This window comes from Artemia sp. Qi Xiang Cuo, chromosome 11 (genome assembly GCF_049724085.1).
Source record: "Artemia sp. Qi Xiang Cuo chromosome 11, ASM4972408v1, whole genome shotgun sequence".
Lineage (NCBI taxonomy): Eukaryota > Metazoa > Arthropoda > Branchiopoda > Anostraca > Artemiidae > Artemia > Artemia sp. Qi Xiang Cuo.
In genome coordinates, this window is record NC_142804.1 from 52,382,441 (window position 1) to 52,395,674 (window position 13,234).

The 13,234-nt window shown below is 33.1% G+C and overlaps 1 protein-coding gene across 6 annotated transcripts in view; it reads right to left on the minus strand.

Moving 5' to 3' along the window:
• The window catches only part of LOC148947123 (synaptic vesicle glycoprotein 2C-like), a 123,021-nt gene that overhangs the window by 3,194 nt on the left and 106,593 nt on the right, over positions 1–13,234 (minus strand). For all 6 annotated transcript variants that reach the window (XM_089096884.1, XM_089096886.1, XM_089096887.1 and 3 more), the window contains 3 exons: positions 10,009–10,256; positions 4,785–4,944; positions 1,602–1,729 (listed from right to left, as the gene is read on the minus strand). In XM_089096884.1, coding sequence (XP_088953010.1) covers positions 1,602–1,729; positions 4,785–4,944; positions 10,009–10,256 — 536 coding nt within the window. The remainder of the gene's footprint in view (positions 1–1,601; positions 1,730–4,784; positions 4,945–10,008; positions 10,257–13,234) is intronic.

The following is a 13,234-nucleotide window of genomic DNA, read 5'->3' on the forward strand; positions in this document are numbered from 1 at the left end:
AGCAAACTTAGAGCAACAGCGTTTAGGGATCTCGGTTGTTTGAATACTTAAAGTTTTTATTTCCATACCAAATTAAAATTGTTTTACATTTTATATATTAATAATCTTTAACAATATATAATGAATAATTAATCATTAAAAAAATATTAAAATAATAATTATAATGACTAATAATAATAATTTAATAATAAAGCTTTTAAACGCTCTAGAGGCTGGAGTGTCGATTGTACTTTTCTAAAATGAAACATATTTTCACCAATTTTTCTTTTATCATCATAGCATTCGAAATGAAAAATTGCTCCACCTTTCAGGATTTCTCTGTATTATATACGACATATTTTAAATAATCATTCCAATTTCATTTATTCCAAAGGCTGTCAATTTTCATCAATATTTTCTTCCACTCGAATAAATTCCTTTCAAATGCAAAAAAAAATAAAATAAAAATTGATGCAGCATTTATAACAAGTCACAATAATATTTCAAAAACTAAAAGATTATTTAAAAAACAACAAACACTCCAAAAGTTTCATTTAGACAGCGATTTCCTATTCTTTTGAATCAAATAGAATGAAACAGAAAAGTTTTAACAAAAGAAGTGTTATTTAAAAAAAAATTATTTAATCTAATGATAGACGAATGCAATTAGTCTAAGAAATATATTTTTTTTCCTTTCTTGTAACCTTGATTTTTATTATAGTTTTCTTCTTCTTCTTCTTTGGTAGTTACAGCAAATAAAACACACTTCAAAATACATATCTTGATCAGTAAAGCACGACTTACACGTGTCTTTTATAGGCTAAACTTAGGATAGCATTCTAATATCCCTTTTCTATTGTTAATGTTGGAAAACACACTTGCGAATTACATATCCTTTTTTGTAGTTCATAACCTGACTAGCCTTTAGAGTGTTTAAGGGAGGGGGAGCCCTCTTTCATTGATTGTAAATTATTTTGGTTTTGAATTAGACATTTAATTTAGTTTCTGTTCGTTTTAGATTTTATTTATTATTTCTTAGTGATTTCTGCTCATTTTAGGTTTGAATTAGTACAAGTCTTAATATCTAACCGCATCAGGGTTTAATAACAGATCTTTAAATAAAGCACTAAAGATAATCGATTACCAATTGAGCTGACTTTCTGGATGTGACAGAGGCAACTCAACTTGTATATTTTGTTTCTGGCTTTATTTGGCAGTAGTAAGTTTTGTAATTGTTTAAAATTTTGCGTCTTTAAGATTCCCTTTTTGTTTTATCCTTTTTGCTCCAGTTTTTTCTTAATTTATTGCTGATTCTACTTCGTTTCTTTTTGGTTCTCACTTCTGCTGAAGATACCTTTTTTGACACATACGAAAATTCACATTATTTTTGCCATGTCTTATTTTTCTCTTTATCTTTTCCTTAGACCCGTTCTTTGCCAGATTAGTTTTTCTGATCTAATGTTTAGTAATTAGAAACAACACTTTTCTTAAATAGCAAAATCAAAACAGCACTTTTCTTGAATAGCGGAATCACCGTTGACATCAAAGCTTAGTTTATGCTCCCTTGCCACTTCAAATAGATTAACGGAGAAGAAAAAGAATCAGGAAAAGCTTTATCTTACCAATTAACAGTAGAGCGACTAAAATAATAGGTACTGCACATGCCACATCAACGAGGAATCCAAACAGTAGATTACCAAGAATGGCTCCAAGTCTGGCAGCTGCTAATGTTACTGCCATGGCAGTTCCTCTGAAAATAAAATGCGAAATATTTTACAAGGACCCTGCGGACGTCAAAGGGGGATTCACGAAAGCTTTTTAGTCCATAAAGATTGTCAAAGAATAACAAAATTATTAATCTGAACCCTCTTAATACGAGTGCTTTTAAATAATTGTCGATGGCTATGATGACTTGTGTCTATTTGTTTCTGTTTATGAGGAGTTTAACTAATCTTAAAGTCGCCTACGTTTCTTTGGGCTGTAATCTCAGTGAAATAGTCCCCTGAACTATGCCACTGAAATAATTTTTTTCATTTTTAGTTTAGTATCATTTTCAGTTTAGTTGTATCAAATAAAGTTTTTCATTTTTTATCAATAAATAATTTTTGTCATTTTCAGTTTAGTACCATTTTCAGTTTAGTTGTATCAAATAATGTTTTTCATTTTTTGTCAATAAATAATTTTTGTTGTTTTCAGTTTAGTTCTATCAAATAATGTTTTTCCTTTTTTGTCAATAAATAACTTTTGTCATTTTCAGTTTAGTTGTGTCAAATAATGTTCTTCATTTTTTATCAATAAATAATTTTTGTCATTTTCAGTTTAGTATCATTTTCAGTTTACTCAATTTATTCAGAACTTATTAATTGCTCATCCAGAAATTGTATTTTGTTGCTCCTACTTTGAATTTAATAAAAAGTAACATAAATTTGTACAACGTAAAATTTGATGCAGAGCAATGTCAAAGAAACAATGAGCAATTTAACGTTACAAAAATCTTTAAAAAATGAAAAATTTGTTTACATGATTTTTTGTTACGTTTTTGCGAGTAGGACATTTTTTTTTCGGGGGGGGGGGATTAAACCCTCTATCCCTAAGGAAACGGCCTAGCCCCACTAATTTTCGTGAATTGACACCACTGATCAATAGGGTAAAAAATACGAGGAGTGAGGGCAAAAAATCTTTGAAGGCAAAAAACTGCATATAAAATATCATTTAGAGCAAATCAATCATAGGGCCTCACTAGTTTGATGGAAGGACGGCCGGTGCGTTTACCGCCCCTTAAAAATATAAAAAGCCCCACGAGGCCCGGAATTTTTTTTTAGACAAAAAGAGTTTCCCTAAAAAAAAAAATTTACAATTACAAATTGCGTAATTTTGAGACTACAAGAAGAATGGAGAGTTTACAATAACAGTTTATAAAGAAAAGAACTAAACTAAAATAAGAAAAGTAAAATCTCTTAGCAAAACCAGTTAGTATTGTTATGTACGTTACACAGGCAAGTGCTTGATTTTCTTTTATAGTCTCCACCGTTCCGTGCTACACTCTAATATAAACAAAAAGACAAGTTATTCCTTTTAGTTGATTATATCAAACAGTTCGTGGTAACAAATTGTAAGTAAGGAGTGACCAGGCTCAATGGTAACCAAAACTCTAAAAAACGGAATTTTGATACCAATAGATACATCAAAAGAATCACATTTTGATGCTGATTTCAAATATATAAGTTTTATCAAGTTTAGTCGTACCCATCAAAAGTTACGCCTGAGAAAATTTGGCTGATTTTAGAAAAAAAGGGGAAAGACCCCCTAAAAGTTATAGAACCTTAATGAAAATCACATCATTATATTCAGCGTATCAGAGAACCATACTATAGAGGTTTCAAGCACCTATATACAAAAATGTGGAATTTGGCATTTTTTGCCAGAAGAAATATCACAGATGCGTGTTTATTTATTTATGTATCTTTTTTTCCCAGGGGTGATCCAATCGACCCAGTGGTCCTAGAATATTGTGGGAGGGCTTATTGGAACAGAAATTAAAAGTTCTAGTGCCCTTTTTAAGTGACCAAAAAATGGAGGGTAACTAGGCACCCTCCCATGCTCATTTTTTTCCCAAAGTCACCCGATCAAAATTTTGGATAGCCATTTTGTTCAGCACGGTCGAAAATATGATAAAAATGTCTTTTAGGGTGACTTAATCCCTCAAAGTCCGCGGGGAGAGAGCTGAAAGTTATGAACTTTACCCAATGTTAACATATAGTATTGGTTATTGAGAAGTATACAGACGTTTTCAGGGGGGATTTTTTTCTGGTCGGTGGGGGGGAGGGTCGGGAGTTAAATGGGTGTATCTTACCATGAAGGAAGTTTTCATGGGGGAAGGGAAATTGCTATGAAGGGGTGCCGGATTTCCCAGCATTATTAAAGAAAAACATCAGAAATTAAATAAAAAAACAACATGTTTTTCAACTGATTTCAACTGATCAACTGATTGTAATTAAGCGGTCATTTTTAAAGAATTGGAACAAAATTTGAACTTTAGCTTAAAGAGCATGGTATTGACTAGGGGGTGAAACTCCCAATATACGTATTAAAATATATGAATATAAAATTTCGTTATGTAAGGTAATTCGTAAATTACGTGTATTTATTAAAAAACGTTCGTAAATAAAATTAAACAAGTTTCGAGAAAGCCATTTAACCAAATAAACCAAAATTAATATGCAAATTTTGTTTTAATTATTCATGTACGGTGAGCCAAAATCAAAACCTGCATTAATTCAAAAACGTTCAAGAATTAAATAAAAAAAAGTTTTTCTAACTGAAAGTAAGGAACGACGTTAAAACTTAAACGAACAGAAATTATTCCATATAAGAAGGGGGCTGTCCCCTCCTCAACGCCTCGCTCTTTATGCTAAATTTTGACTTTCTCACAACTCTATTTTTTTTTAAACAATAAAAAAGCTTTAGCATAAAGAGCGAGGCGTTGTGGAAGGGACAGCCCCCTTCATATACGGAATAATTTCTGTTCGTTTTAAGTTTTAACGTAGTTCCTTGCTTTCAGTTAGAAAAACTTGTTTTTTTATTTAATAATCTAAGGGACGGTTCTAGAATGGATAATCAAACAGATGGATAAAGAACATATGGTAGAAACCTTAGTTAATTTTTCCCAAATTGTTACGTACGAGGTTCCCAAGTGAGGGCTGTAATACGAACATATTTATGTTTTAAAAAATAGTGTTCATTATGCTATCATTTTATAAGCAATAATAGCTGGTCTTGAAATACCTTAAAGAGGTTAAACATACCTTAAAGAAGTTGGAAACAGTTCTGCACCAAGACAATCTAAAGCGTTGAATCCCATTGTAGATATAGCTCCAAACAGACAAGATATGATTAGGTAAACTACTTGACTATTGACTAGGTATATTCCAAATGCACAAAGACCAGAGCCAACCATACTTATTACTGAAAGAAATCCGCGCAATATAGTTAAATGTGATAGAATAAAAAAAAATACATTTAAATTTATGATCACGGTGAATACACACTAGAAATCTAAGTAAGTATCCAAAAATTAAGATAATTATTACCATTTGTTTTTTATTTCTGTGTCAGAATTTTATCTGAACTTTCAACGTTCATAAATGGAACTATATGCAATAAGGGTGGGGGGGGGGAGGAAGATTCGAAGCAAATCGGAACAAAACGATACTGAGATGTATACGCACACATTCAAAATAGCCAAATTATGGAAATTTTTCATACATGCGATTTTGATAACATAATAAATACTAGGGATTTATCCTTTTTGTCAGCTGTTTCCTAATTTAATGGTATAAATCAATTTGAAAAAGGGATAGCTAAATTATAGGTGTATAAAAGACAAATATATATTTATTTTCATACGCAAAAGAAACAGGACAAAGGTATGGAATAATAGAGAGAAGCCTCAGGCAGTCTTCAAAAGAGGGAGGGGGCACGAAAAAACACTTTAATGCAGGTTTTTCACCAGTCCCTATATGTGCGAGTGAAATAAATAAGATGAATTTAAAAGCAGGAGAGATGGATCAAAAACAAAAATTATAAGTGCTAAATTATGAGTGTATACAAGGCAAATATTTATTTATTCTCATGGGTACAATACACAGAAAAAGGACTTGGAATAATAGGGAGGAGCCCCAGACAGTCTTCGAAAGGGGGAGAGGGCACGAAAAAACACTTTAATGCAGGTTTTCCCCCAGTCCCTTATCTGCGGGTGAAATAAATAAGATGAATTTAAAAGCAGGAGAGATGGATCAAAAACACAAATTATAAGTGCTAAATTATGAGTGCATACAAGGCAAATATATATTTATTCTCATAGGTACAAGATACAGGAGAATGATTTGGAACAATAGGGAGGAGCCTCAGAGAGTCTTCGAAAGGGGGAGGGGGCACGAAAAAACACTTTAATGCAGGTTTTTTCCCCAGTCCCCTATGTGTGGGTGAAATGAATAAGACGAATTTAAAAGCAGGAGAGATTGATAAAAAACATAAATTATAAGAGTGCTAAATTATGAGTGTAAACAAGGCAAATATATAGTTATTCTTATAGGTACAAGAACCAGGACAAGGATATGGAATAATAGGGAGGAGCCTCAGACGGTCTTCCAAGGATGGGGGGGGGGTACGAAAAAACTCTTTAGCGCGGTTTTTTTATCCAATCCCAAATGTGCGGTTGAAATAGCTAAGATGAATTTAAAATCAGGAGAGAGGGATCAAAAACACAAAAAAGTACACTGACAGGCAAAATATCGACCCAAGATTGCTATGTTGGATCAATCTTGGGGGAAACTACTTCTTCTCTCTATCCCTTGCTTTCGTTTGGGGGCAAGGTATTTCTATTGCTGGAAATGAACCTTAAGCTATATTTGAAGTATTGTACAAGGATATTCTAATGACAAACTAATAGTCTTAAATGTGAAAAGTGTCATTCCAAAGACTATCTAGATTAGTCAAAGGCTATTCTAGTGCAAATCAAGATCGAATTTGAAATTTACAGATAGTACTTTTGACAATTTTTTCTACGGAGCAAGATTCTCTGCTGAAAATGAAAAATCGAGTTTTAATTATTACAATTGTACTTTCGACAAGTGATAAGTGACAGTTGCTCAGCAAACTCATCCAGTTTACCATTAAAACCCAAGGGAAAAGTATCAAAATAATTTATTTTCATCTCTTTTTTTATGCTTAGGCTTTATATTGAGCCAAAGGTCAAAGATCCAGACAAGCTAAAAAAAAAAGCCAAAGCAACTTAAAATTAGCCAATATTCTCTATGCTAACCTAGTCCTAACTATCCTATAACCAATCAACAATTGTCCAAAAGCAGTTATCTGGGTACTTACAGAAAACCTTAAGTCCAAACAAACTCAGTCCTTTGATCGAAATCCAAATTTTAAATAAATCAACATTGGGTTTATTTGAATTTTTCTAGTTCTACTGGGCAACGCTGCGCTACCAGTGACACTCATAGTTTTTAATTTCTAAGTTGGTTTAAACGTGTTTTTTAATTTTTGGTTACTATGGGTCATGGTTCGTTCTTTACTAGAATGCAGCTACTTCTGCAACCATGATTAAACCCATATAGAATAACGACAGCCGTTTCTCTCACATCAGTTTATAAAATTCTCTGGCTTTAGGCTTGAAATTCACAAATCTCATCAAGTTTCCTGCTCCAGAGGATATTTTCAGTTCTTTTTCAAAGTACTGGATAGTCCAAGTACGGGTAACATACACAAGTTACCCATACTATTTGGGATAGTTATAAAAACACCTCTGTTCTGTCAATATATCCAAGGAGATTGGATACGTGAATATGAAGTTCCTTGAAAAATTCAGAATATCTTTGAAGAAAAATCAATACTTATTAGGATGAGAAGTGGCGTAAGACGGCCCACCCCCACAATTAAGGTAAAAATGGACGCAAGCATTGAAACAGTTATTGATATTTTTTTATTTGCTAGATTGTACGCTGGTTGTCACCCAATGGTCAACTTGGAGTTAATATTACAGCTAATCTTCAAGAATGATAGCCCTATTGGTACGCTACCGATTAATTTTGTCAATGGTATTTTGATAATAAACTACTATTACTACTACTACTACTTGAGTGAGAAAAATGAGGAAGTAGATTTTCCAGAAACTCAGTAACTAGTTCTTAAGCAAGAGAAAAACTAGGCTCAGACTTCACTGTCTGTTCAAAAGTTTTAAGCCACATTCTACCTATTAGCCAAAATAACTTCAAGAGGTCTTGCTCGATCAGAGCTGATTTATTTTATGCCCAAAAAGTAAAACGAGTTTCGAAAGGAACAAGATTTGCTGTTGGAAAAACTACTGAAGAAAATGCGAAGGATATATTGAAGGAAACACCCATTAAGTATAATGTGTATAAGTACTAGTAATACATCTTATCTGTATTTTTAAATGATTTATAAACGAGGCATGGAGTATTTTCAACAAGCAATAAGGCACAATGACTACTCGACTCAATTTAAGCACCTTTAAAGAGTAATTTCAACAAAACATAACCTTAGTATTTAAGATTTTAATTATGATATTTAATGCTCAAACTTATTTTGTTGATATACTTTAAAAGTTATATTGACCAAGATAAAAACATAAACGCAAAACAAAGATTTTCGCTGCTACATGGGTTAACAGAAATACCAATATTCTCTAGTGCTGGGGAGAAAAGAACAAGGGACAAAAGAACAAGAGGGCTCTACAGGAACAGGACTGAAACTAGGCAGCAATAACGGAATTAGAAATGAAAAGCAGATAAAGAAATTATATTATTCCTTATTTTTGTAGTATATAGTACAAGCAAGCAGGTTCGCGAATGTTTCCTTTTTTATCAATTTTGATTTTATGCCAATTCTAATTAGCACATAAATTTTTCTAAAGTATTGAGGAGATCTCTCTATGGGAGCTTTCAACTCCTCCTCCTCCTCCTCATCGCCAATAATTAAATAATTAAATGAATAAAAGGAGCTTCTAAATAATAAATTAGTAATTAAAATGACATCTTGCAGCTGTCAAAACATTTCAAAGAAACAGCTTATAAAAGCCAAGAGTAATTTGTCAATACATTGGGCTTTTGAGCAAATAGGTAGAAACATGATCTAGCCCTATTTCAAAAACACACCAAGCCTAATTAGGGCACGAATTTTCTTTTTGATTTTGGAAATTTCTCAGGGAAAGTCTTCAGCTTCTGCTCCCGAATACTAATAACAAAGTAAATAAGTGAATTAAAGAGCATCTATATAGCATCTAAATCAGCAAAATTATACCTTGTCTAGACATTTCAAAGAAACATTTTAGATACGTGGGTGTTTCTAGCAAGCTTTCACCCTAGAATTTTTGCCCAGGTTAGTACTCCTTTCCAGCCATCTCAATTGCCGAATTTGATTTTAACAATTTTTAGGCAAATCTGGACATTTCTAATAATAAAATCTAATAATAAAATTGCTGAAATTCCTATTGCACAGGTAAAACCTCGGTAAATCCCACTTTGAATGATTAGTGATTAACTGAACATTAAATTTTTTTCTTGATTGTCAAAGCTTTACAAATTAATATTTTTACTCCAAAAACTCTGGTTTTGCTTTGAAAAAGAGCTGCTTGTCGTTCACAAATATACGCACTTCTAACGCTTAAATTAAACGTTGCGACAGTTTAACTCTATAAAAACATTTGAGTGCAAGGCACACAAAAACTAAGCAGCTATGATAGACAATATTTGTTAACGGGCATCAATGAGCAGCCTTAGTTGCCATTTTATTAACACAATTGCTTGATGTTAGCCAATTTTTATAGCCATGGTCTCACAGACAGACTCATAATTTCAAATCCCAGACCACAAGGGTCTATTGCCTTAAAAAAAGAGTTGCCCCAATAGCCACTGAACTATTGATAGCCCTTGAGATAGGATTTTCCTAGTTCTTTTTGTTTTTTGCCTTCATAGAATCACCTTACTTGGTAGTGTTAAGCTGTCCACCATTGCTTTTCCCCATCCCGAGAACCCACCCAGCCACTTTGGACTAGCTTGGGCAAGCAAAATAAGCTGATTGACCCTCCACCCACCACACACACATGAGTTAGGCAGCCATTATTGGCTTAAATTCATTTAATCTAAGCAGCATATTCCACAAATAATCCTGCCTGGTGGTCAGACACTCGGCACGACAACAAGTTTCTGGATTGTGACCGAAAGGAGCAGTTGTAGGCTCCTATTTGTAACTACTATTTTCAGGGATGCCACAATTAGGTTGTCACCACTATCCCTCCCAGCGGTGATGATATTTTCCTAATTATTACATCTTCTATATCTGTTAACCTCCATTATTTGCTTGACAAAGCAGCTAGCGTTGCATAAGTCGGCCATTAAATTGTTACGACAACCGAATATGTTTCCCGTGATAATTCCAACCGAGCCTATACCCAATTAAAAGCATGATTAAGATTTATTTAATTATAAGAAAGGTACTTACCGAGAAAGAATTTTCTTCCCAGTTTATCCATCATAAGCATAGTCCAGATATTTGCCGGCAGTGGTGCTGCAGCTGTGATAAAAGCGTTAATAAAAACGTCGTTGTTCGGAGGTGTTTGATTTATACAGTGCGATGGGGTTGAGTCAGTTGTGTTACTCAAAGATGTGACTTCACAAATTGGCACTGAATAATTGACGCTACTTAAGCGTGTGAACAGTTCGGGAAACCATAACCACAATCCATAATATCTTTAAAAAAGTAACTAAAATTTTGAATGTCTTTAGAAATATTGATGAATTCAAGCAAAGTACAAGCCTATACAATGTACTAAATACTAAAAATCGTATATAAACATTAGATTAGGATAGATGGCACTGTTTTGTTCACAACTTTTTAAAAGTCCTCATTTTTCGACAAATCAATCTACTGTGATCTAACATATTTGAAAATAAACTAATTTTTTATGAAAATCTGAGACTGATTTTATTTCCAAGGCCTTTTTTTTAAAATCTAAGGTTATTCTGCTCTGATGACTGATCTAAGAGATTCGAGGAGAATTTCATCAGGCTCCTTTTTTCAATGTCCTGTTGGGCAAACAAAACTAAAATTTAGATTTCATCGAGATCAGCGCCCTCTTAGATCTTTGCACTTTGATTTAGCGCCAAAGGAAAATATAAGCAGAATGATGTAAGATCAACGAAGTGAGAATGAGAGACTGCCCAACAAAAGAAAAACAGGCAACAGTCAACATATACAGTATCTTCACTCTCTATTTACAACAAAAGTAAAAAAAGGCAAATGTATTTCTTAGGGAGGAGCATTGGTTAATAAGGGATGAAAAACCAAATCTTATTTGGAAGGTCAGATTCTAGGACCAGAAGTAAGATCTTAGCAGCAAAAAATGGGTCTGATATCAAGAATAGATTGGAAACTTACAATGTGATAATGCTGACAAAGAACAGGTTGAGTGGTGATGAAATTCATAAAGATAGAAAAGGAAGATCTATCAGCTATATTCTTAAAATTAGTGTGTTATAATGGTATTTGGTGTAAAAACTTTTAAGAGTTGTACTATATTAACTACAGCCTAGTGTTACCATCAGATCAGACTGTCAATGGAAGAAGATGATTCTAAATAATTTTTCAATCATCAAAAATATTTGTGGAACATTTGAATAATATTAAATGAGGAAAATACAGGACTATTTCTAGTTCATTAGAAGTGATCATTATCAAAAAGTTCCTTAAATATTTATAATTAAAGTGTATAAAATTGTTACAGAGAAATACTTGTGCTTTCTTAATTTATTTTTTTGGGAATAACTTAAAAACGGCAAAAGACAAAATTTGAAGATTTTATTTTGATATGGTGATACTGATGTGAAGATGAAATACTCTTCTTAAGTTAGAAAAATTCTCAGTGACTTCAACCCACCCCCACCCCCCACCCCAAAGAAAATCGACAATATATTATATTATAAAAAAAAAACTCTAAAAGTGAACTTTCCCATGATCATGTAATGTCGCACCTCTAATGCGATGTCTATCTTAGGTGTTTTTTGACAATCAAAAATCAACTTACGTAGCCCTTCCAAATTATAGTAAAAAAAAAAAAAAAAAAAAAATTTAGCAAAGTTGATCCCAGAATTCAGAATTTGTATTTCTTTTTTTTCAACATAATTTCCTGACATTTCAAATGCATTAAAAGCCCAGAAACAGATTGAAACAAGTCTGGGTGCGATCAACATTCATATATGAAGGAAGGAGAGGGGGTTTTATGGAATGTTAGTCTTCAGGACACGCATATGAAGAGATTGTCGGATCTCAACTAAAGTATATGACAAGGAAGAGCGAGTGTACTTCTGTGGCAATTTGGGAAGAACCAGTAGTGGCTAGAGTTTTCAATCAAAACAACTATCACAATGGGTTATAGGACTTCAACAAAACTTGGAGTAAAGTAAAAGCTAGTTTCCGCGAAGTCGGAGCCCTGATGTCCGGAGTCCTTTTTGGAGCTCTGATCTGATATGACCTCTTTAGGTGGAAATATAGAGGATCTACATTTTGGAAACAGAGAGTACTCCACAGCTATATAATTGGTAAGTAGCTGTGTAAACCGGTTTAAACAGAGTCTGGAGAATTAACAGGAGTTAGAGTAGCGTGCAGACATCAAACTCTGCCGGTTAATAAATATATAAAGAAGATAAATAAATACAAGAAGTGCTAGAAATAGCCTGTATCTAATACTTGAGATAAAGTGAACACAATACAAGGGTTAAAAAAGGGCAAAGGTTTTATTTTTAAAAGAATTATGGTTTTTGATTTTAATTGTTTCATTTTAAAAAGAAAATCAAAATAGTTTTATAACTTGTAATATAAGTACAATCTTTGCATAATCTTCGTACTAATAATAAGAATTAAAAATATTAAAATAAACTAACTAATAACTAATATTTGAGCAAACAAAATGTTCCAGAGTATTTAAATTATTACAACAAGACTCAATGTCACGTGGCAGAAACCCGTAAGTTGACATTATGAGACTGAAAAGGAACAATTTATTTGTACTCACATCTAAGCCAAGCTACCAACACCGGCGACCTCCCAACACCAACTACTCTTTCAAAATCCTTTTCCTGCCTCGCTTACAATGTTGTTTACACGTGGTACTTGTTATTTAACATGAATCAATTCATACAAACAAAAACACCTCCAAGGCTATACCAAGGAACATTCAATCCATAGTAAATAAATCCTACATCCAATAACAAGAAATTCTTACAGCTGCGGCACCCAACCAATCACACACGACCATGCAATAAATAACTGGAGCCAGTATTTTTCCGGGGCATTTTTTAAACTAAGGGTTAGTTGGTTTTCTATCACAGCAAGAGAACATACTTTTTTTTATTTGTATGCCTGAAGGCAAACAAGTATTTGCAACCAAGTATTTATACTATAGAGACTGCACATAGTCAGTGTATTCCGCTAAAAAGCGGTAAATCCTCTACTTAGTTTGATAAGCTTATCCTGTATCATCTTACGAATGGGGTCCTAACACCAGGGGATCGATTTCAAACTTTTAGGAGAGAGGGGAGGGGCAAGGTGTCAGGGGACTCACAAAAAAGCATACACTGTCATTGTTTTTTTTATGTTTTGACATTTTTTATGTTTTTATGTTTTTTTATTTATGTGTTTTGACAGGCTCTATCGCTAGCTTATAGTACTT